This window comes from Salvelinus sp. IW2-2015, linkage group LG26 (genome assembly GCF_002910315.2).
Source record: "Salvelinus sp. IW2-2015 linkage group LG26, ASM291031v2, whole genome shotgun sequence".
NCBI lineage: Eukaryota > Metazoa > Chordata > Actinopteri > Salmoniformes > Salmonidae > Salvelinus > Salvelinus sp. IW2-2015.
Window position 1 is genome coordinate 8,156,322 of NC_036866.1, and position 8,303 is coordinate 8,164,624.

General features: G+C 39.9%; 1 protein-coding gene across 1 annotated transcript; it reads right to left on the minus strand.

Annotated features, from left to right (window-relative positions):
- Nucleotides 1–7,312: 7,312 nt before the first annotated feature.
- LOC111952538 (protein FAM174C) lies at nt 7,313–7,987 on the minus strand. The gene is made up of 2 exons (XM_023971332.2): nt 7,567–7,987; nt 7,313–7,445 (listed from the first exon to the last, which is right to left on the minus strand). The coding sequence occupies exons 1-2, from the start codon at nt 7,839–7,841 to the stop codon at nt 7,313–7,315; spliced, it is 408 nt and encodes a 135-aa protein (XP_023827100.1). The 5' UTR covers nt 7,842–7,987.
- Between the last annotated feature and the right edge of the window lie 316 nt (nt 7,988–8,303).

An 8,303-nucleotide genomic window follows, 5' to 3' on the forward strand; every position in this document is an offset into this window, starting at 1 on the left:
TACGTTACATACAGCCTTATTCCTGAGGTGATTTAATTATTTTCCCCCCCTCATCAATCTACACACAATACCTCATAATGACAAAGCAAAAACAGGTTTTTATACATTTTTGCTAACTTATTAAAAAAATATCACATTTATATAAGTATTCAGACCCTTTACTCAGTACTTTGTTGAAGCACATTGGCATTTCTCTCATTCTTCTCTGCAGATCCTCTCAAGCTCTATCAGGTTGGATGGGGAGCATCACTGCACAGCTATTTTCAGGTCTCCCAGTCCGGGCTCTGGCTGGACCACTCAAGGACATTCCGAAACTTGTTCCGAAGCCACTCCTGTGTTTTCTTGGCTGTGTGCTTAAGGTCGTTCTCCTGTTGGAAGGTGAACCTTTGCCCCAGTCTGAGGTCCTGAGTGCTGTGGAGTAGGTTTTCATCAAGGATCTCTCTGTACTTCGCTCCAATCATCTTTCCCTCGATCCTGACTAGTTTCCCAGACTCTGCCGCTGAAAAACATCCCCACAGCATGATGCTGCCACCACCATGCTTCAGCGTAGGGATGGTGCCAGGTTTCCTCCAGACGTGATGCTTGGCATTGAGGCCAAATAATTCAATTTTAATTTCATCAGACCAGAGAAACAAGTTTCTCATGGTCTGAGAGTCCTTTAGGCGCCTTTTGACAAACTGCAAGCGGGCTATCATGTGGCTTTTACTGAGGAGTTGCTTCTGCATGGCCACTCTACCATAAAGGCCTGATTGGTAGAGTGCTGCAGAGATGGTTGTCCTTTGGAAGGTTTTCCCATCTCTACAGAGGAACTCTGTTAAAGTGACCATCGGGTTCTTGGTCACCTCCCTGACCAAGGCCCTTCTCCCCCGATTGCTCAGTTTGGTCGGGCGGCCAGCTCTAGGAAGTCTTGGTGGTTCCAAACTTCTTCCATTTAAGATTGATGGAGGCCATTGTGTTCTTGGGGACCTTCAATGCTGGAGACATTTTTTGGGACCCTTCCCCAGATCTGTGCCTTGACACAATCCTGTCTCGGCGCTCTGCGGATAATTCCTTCAACCTCATGGCTCAACTGTGGGACCTTACATAGACAGGTGTGTGCCTTTCCATATCATGTTCAATCAATTGAATTTACCACAGGTGGACTCCAATCAAGTTGTAGAAACATCTCAATGATGATCAATGGAAACAAGATGCACCTGAGCTCAATTTCTCATAGCAAAGGGTCTGAATAATTATGTAAATAAGGTGTTTCTGTTTTTTATTTTTAATACATTTACAAACATTGCTAAAAACCCGTTTTCACTTTGTCATTATGGGGTATTGTGTGTAGATTGATAAAACATATATATACAGTACCAGTCAAAGTTTGGACACACCTACTCATTCAAGGGTTTTACTTTATTTTTACTATTTTCTACATTGTAGAAAAGTAGTGAAGACATCAAAACTATGAAATAACACATGGAATCATGTAGTAACCAAATAAGTGTTAAAAAAATCATATGATATTTTATACTTGAGATACTTCAAAGTTCCCTTTGCTTTGATGACAGCTTCTTACACTCTTGGCATTCTCTCAACCAGCTTCACCTGGAATGCTTTTCCAACAGTCTTGAAGGAGTTCCCATATATGCTGAGCACTTGGCTGCTTTTCCTTCACTCTGCGGTCCAACGTCCAGGCTGTATCACAACAGGCAATGATTGGGAGTCCCATAAGGCGGCGCACAATTGGTCCAGCATCGTCCGGGTTTGGCCAGTGTAGGCTGTCATTGTAAATAACAATTTGAAAATAAATAAACTCATCCCAAAACATCTCAATTGGGTTGAGTTCAGGTGATTGTGGAGGCTAGGTCATCTGATGCGGCACTCCATCACTCTCCTTCTTGGTAAAATAGCCATTACACAGCCTGGAGGTGTGTTGGGTCATTGTCCTGTTGAAAAACAAATGCTAGTCCCACTAAGCGCAAACCAGATGGGATGGCGTGTCGCTGCAGAATGCTGTGGTAGCCATGCTGGTTAAGTGTGGCTTGAAATCTAAATAAATCACAGTGTCCCCAGCAAAGCACCCCCAGAACATCACACCTCCTCCATGCTTCACGATGGGAACCACACATACAGAGATCCTCGTTCACCTACTCTGTGTCTCAGAAAGATTAGGCAGTTGGAACCAAAAATCTCAAATTTGGACTCATCAGACCAAAGGACATATTTTCACTGGTCTAATGTCCATTTCTTGTGTTTCTTGGCCAAAGCAAGTCGCTTCTTATTATTGGTGTCCTTTAGTAGTGGTTTCTTTGCAGCAATTTGACCATGAAGGCCTGATTCACGCAGTCTTCTCTGAACAGTTGATGTTGAGATGTGTCTGTTACTTGAACTCTGTGAAGCATTTATTTGGGCTGCAATTTCTGAGGCTGGTAAGTCTAATGAACTTATTCTCTGCAGCACAGGTGACTCTGGGTCTTCCATTCCTGTGGCGGTCCTCATGAGAGACAGTTTCATCATAGAGCTTGATGGTTTTTGCGACCGCACTTGAAACTTTCAATGTTTTTGAAATTTTCCAGATTGATTGACCTTCATGTCTTAAAGTAATGATGGACTGTCATTTCTCTTTGCTTATTTAAGCTGTTCTTGCCATAATATGGACTTGGTCTTCTACCAAATAGGGCTATCTTCTGTATACCTGTATTCTGTATACTACCTTCTCACAACACAACTGATTTGCTAAAACGCATTAAGAAGGATAGCAATTCCACAAATTAACTTTTTTCAAGGCACACCTGTTAATTCAAATCAAATGTTATTGGTCACATAGACATGGTTAGCAGATGTTATTACGAGTGTAGCGAAATGCTTGTGTTATTTCATAGTTTTGATGTCTACACTATTATTCTACACTGGAATGAGTAGGTGTGTCCAAATTTTTGACTGGTACTGTATATATATATACATATATATATATATATAGTTGAAGTCGGAAGTTTACATACACTTAGGTTGGAGTCATTAAAACTCGTTTTTCAACCACTCCACAAATTTCTTGTTAACAAACTATAGATTTGGCAAGTCGGTTAGGACATCTATTTTGTGCACGACACCAGTCATTTTTCCAACAATTGTTTACACACAGATTATTTCACGTATAATTCACTGTATCACAATTCCAATGAGTCAGAAGTGTACATACAGTAAGTTGACTATGCCTTTAAACAGCTTGGAAAATTCCAGAAAAGGTCATGGCTTTAGAAGCTTCTGATAGGCTAATTGACATAATTTGAGTCAACTGGAGGTGTACCTGTGGATGTGTTTCAAGGCCTACCTTCAAACTCAGTGCCTCTTTGCTTGACATCATGGGAAAATCAAAAGAAATCAGCCAAGACCTCAGAAAAAATAATTGTAGACCTCCACAAGTCTGGTTCATCCTTGGGAGCAATTTCCAAATGCCTGAAGGTACCACATTCATCTGTACAAACAATATTACACATGTATAAACACCATGGTACCACGCAGCTGTCATACCGCCCAGGAAGGAGACGCGTTCTGTCTCCTATAGATGAACATACTTTGGTGCGAAAAGTGCAAATGAATCCCAGAACAACAGCAAAGGACCTTGTGATTTCGGTCCACTTACAGGAAAAAATAAATTTTGTGTGCACTGTCATCATGCACTGATTTTTATCCACAACAAGTCCATTTGGTGGAACCACACCACAGGTGGGAAAATGTGCATATTTTCTTTATGCAGATTCTAGAACATTCCCTTGAAAATCTGTCACCAATTGAATGGAAACCTAGCTAATTTATCTTACTACATCCCTGTATAAACAGCCAACTGATGCTTTGGAAAGTCAGAAGAGAATGTACTGATCAGTAGGATGAACAGCTATAATGATGATGAGTCAGAAAGGACCAAGGGGGTGTGGAGAAAATATACCCCATTAGAACATATGACACACACACTCAAATGTGGTGTCACATTCTTATATTCTAGGCCTCTGTCTCTGGGCAGAGTTTGGATATTATTAGTGGAACAAGTGGAGTTAGGTTGCCATCTGGTGGCAATTCTTTGTTATGTCCATACTGTAAACTTTTCAAATCAAATCGGCAACATATGAAGAGAATTTGGGTCCATTCCATTTGAATTATTGTTATGTGAATGGCTAGGTCAAATTTAAATTGCATCCATATAAAACTCCTGAATTGCTGAAGTTGCAATAGGCCCTGTTTTGTATACAGTTTTTCATAATCCCACTGATTTAGAACCTTCACAATGACCAGCGAAACAAGTCAGTTTTGGTCAAAGTTTCACTGTTTTTATTTTCATTGTTATTTGAAAAGAGCAAACAGGAACAGCCTAAGTGTCAGAACAATCGAACAAGGCTACCCACCACCAACCAGAGGGCCTCGGCCCTGCTGCATCCACACAGCACTCACTACTAGTCTTCAACAGGGAACACAAGGCTTAATACACACAGACTTTGAACTCATTCCCAACACGACTGTGACTTCTGTATCACACAGGCCAAAGTATTGACAAAGGAATGATATTGCCGATCACAATGTACATACAGTTGACAGAGAGAGGATGGCGAGAAAAAACCCATGAAAACAAGTCAAAACTGTATTGGTAACAAATTAGATATTCAAACTGAGAAGGTCATCGTTATATTTGTTAGATCCAGTCAGAGCATTGAAGTTTCAATGAGGCCTTAATCATGTGACTAACATCGCTAGCATTAAATACAAGATTAGCACAGACTGAATGGAATGCAGACAGAAAACCACCTTAAGACGAAACAAATCTTATTACACCAGCGAACGATGTGATCCGGCATCTCAACAGCTGCTGTTTCCAGCTCAGGTGCAGCATTTACATTCTTACAAAATATGAGCGTTTCTGGTACAGACGTATTGTTTCTCCCCCACATCCACCCCCAAATGATTCCCCCATGGTTTCTCCCATATCTGTCCTGTATCATCAGAAACCCTCCCTGGTAGTCAGTTCCAACGGTGTGCTCCCAGTCCCCCTACTCCTTCTCTATAGAGATCTGATGGCTGGAGAATAGTCTACATTGGCTGAATGAGTGAGTGAGTGAGGTGCATTCTCTGCAAAACAGACACTCATGGCACTTGATGCCAGATTCTGGACCCTATTCAAACAAGCACAGTAACTGGGTTTTGTGGCATACGTGTTTGAGATAAGACTACACATTTGGATACACGTACTTGATATAACAGTACGAATCAAAAAGGAGATGCTATATTAATTCAAAAATGCAATTCTGTCATGAGGGAAAATATAGTTTTACACTTATCCCAGAAACACAATAACAAGTTTCGCTTCTTGAATAGCATCCAAAATGACTTATGGAGATACATTAGGGAGGGTATCAGGGTGATCAGCCAGATTAATGGGCCTGCTACTTTAGCCAGAGAAAAATGTCAGAGATATTGACATTGTTTAAAGGGTACAATCAATTTTTCCAATATGTGTAATCACAAGAGAGACACCTGGGAGTATTCTCAGCAGGATAGCTTCCCTAAAGAGAGAACTATCTCTTCTGATTATCGGGAAGGTAACCTCACATTCTACTATCAATACAGTTACCTCCTGGAAAGAAAGGTACAATTAACCAAGATTTCACAATGTATAAAGCAGTGTGTCATATCGTTGGGTTTCCCCCTAGCAATTGCTATGGAAACAAGCACAGTAGTGACAGAGACTTCCAGGGATCCACTTAAAAAGTAAGTGCTTCAGCAACTTGAGTATGGTTTGGAAACGTAATACACAATAGATTCAAAAACTAACATTTTGACTAACCAAGGATTGGTAAAGGATTTTTTTTTAAACAAAAAAACAAACATTTTAGTGTCTTGTGTTAATACAACAGCAAGTTCTCTGGACAAATCACAGAGTAAATGTTTCAAAAAGTGAAAATGAACTTCATAAACATAAATACAATTTCAATCAGTCAACAGCAACCATGTGTAACAAAAAGAAAAGAACCAGCTCTGAATTTAGTCATTCTTTAGAAAATCCCTTTTTTTTTTTTTTTTTTTACAAGTTTAACTGATATGAGTAACATCTTCTCCTACAAAGTTGCAGGTAAACATAAAGGAGGGCGTGATATTTGTGATCGCCAGTGGAATTGCATATTGATTAGTCTGCATTTCCTAAGCTATAATTAGAGACAAATTCCATACTGTCTGAGATTGTAAAAATGTCTTAAGTCTTGCTTTCTGAGAAACTTCTTTGTGTTAATAGTATTGTGAACATATTAGGTCTGGGTCTTCCAAATAGAGCAGGTACATCCTACAGTACAACATTCTGGTGCATAGTTCAAATGGGGTGGGGATATTGGTAGGCTGGTTTAGTTTACAGTAGTTTGTAAACACAATCAGGCTATTAGCAACTAGCCTAACTAATGGTCCAGGTATGATTCAAGGTGGACGTCAAAATATATAGGATGACATGGCAACAGTATTTTGTTAGGAGACAAAGAAATAAAACCTTGGCAACACATCGACCGGGTTAATTGAGATATTTGATTTTGTTCATTGTTGTCTTTGTTATGCACAGTTCAAGATGGGCAGAGGGAACATGGTGGTCCACTTTACACAATACAACGCATTGTCGCTGAGCTGATTTGAAAAAATTATCCTGCTCACATTCACTCAAGCAGCTTTGGCATCAGACCCAGCACAACTGGTTGGTCTTGTAATGTTACAAATCCCATTTCTTCCTCTTCATAGATAGAATCAACTGTCGGTTTGGTCACCAAAAACACCATGTTTTCTTCATACCCAGGCAGCTATACAACATGAGTTCATCAGAAAATAGAGCAGTCATTTTGATAGCCAGTTTTGCTGTTTTCATGGCCAAGGGAATAAGAAAAACAATGATATGCCATAATAACCATTGAAAAATATGCTTTAGGAATGTCTCCATTCTTTCCCTAGTCCAATGTGTGTTCTTTGACAAGACCCGGACTTATCTGGTAAAGATAAAACATAAAAGACAGACAGAGCACAAGTTAGATCAATCAAGCAATAATGACACCAACAAGGTTTGAAGGTGTAATAATTGAATCAGGGGTCATTGTCTAATAACAAACCACACACGTTGACACAATAACATGTTAAATGTGAATGATTGACCAAGTTATATGAAAAAAGCTGTCCTTTAAAGTTTGGGGTACTGTTCTTGTATTTGAGTGATCTTTAGTCTCAGTATCAATGCAAACTTGCAAAGTAAAGGACTTTGTATAGTTAGTACAGGAGTAACATTGCGTGGACTGTAGACGTGGTATCTAACTCACCTTCTCAGGGACCTGGCTTCATATACAGTGTCGTCCTCTTCATCACTCTCCAGAGCAGCCATCTCCACGCTGTCATCATAGTTTGACAACAGGCCATATTTCTTCCGAGAGGTTGTTGTTTTCTTCAGCCTAAACATAACATAATTAAATGTCATATACACACTGAAACAGGCATTCAATGCTCAAATGAATTAGGCAACCATTGCTACCAACTAGTAGTAGTGTGTTATAATCAACTTGTTATACTCACCGCACAGCTCTCACGAGGAAATAGAGCACTCCAATTGTGGTGATTCCAATAAGGACGTACAATGTTCTTTGTATCATTGAATTATCTACTACGAAAACGTTGAAAAAGTTGCGGTGATTGTTCTTGGACGTCGTGTTATTGGCACTCGAATTCGTGATATGTTTGGTGTTGATGGCAGTAGTACTGCCTGTCGGCGACATCGTGGTTTCTTCTGCTATGGTTGAAATAGCCCACAGCGTCGGTAAAATAATCCTCATGACTCCTTGAAATTGCATTTTTGTTGTCGGTTAACACAAATAATATGGAGTAACACTAGAATTAAATCGGCACGTGGTTTCAATCGAGGTAATAGCAAGTTCACTCGAGCATTTCGTTGAAAGCATACGTGGTTTGTTTGTTTTGATAAGTACATTCATCCACTGGGAAGTTCTTCCTGTAGTGACGCAGTTGTACAGCAGTGTCACGGGTATTCGTGTACGTTTTAACGTTTAAATATATACATGTCTTATTTTACGGTCAGGTGGGTGTACCTTCATTTACAATGTTTGGGGAAATGGAAAACGTAATGAAAATAATACAATAGTAATTTTAACTAGAAACCTAAACAGCACAGCGTATCATGATTATCATTAGCCCAAATGCCGGCAGATGGCGATATTGAGTCGTTTAATCTGAAACGACCCATTATCGCCATCTGCCTGCATTTGGGCTAGATTATCATCTAACTACTACATTGT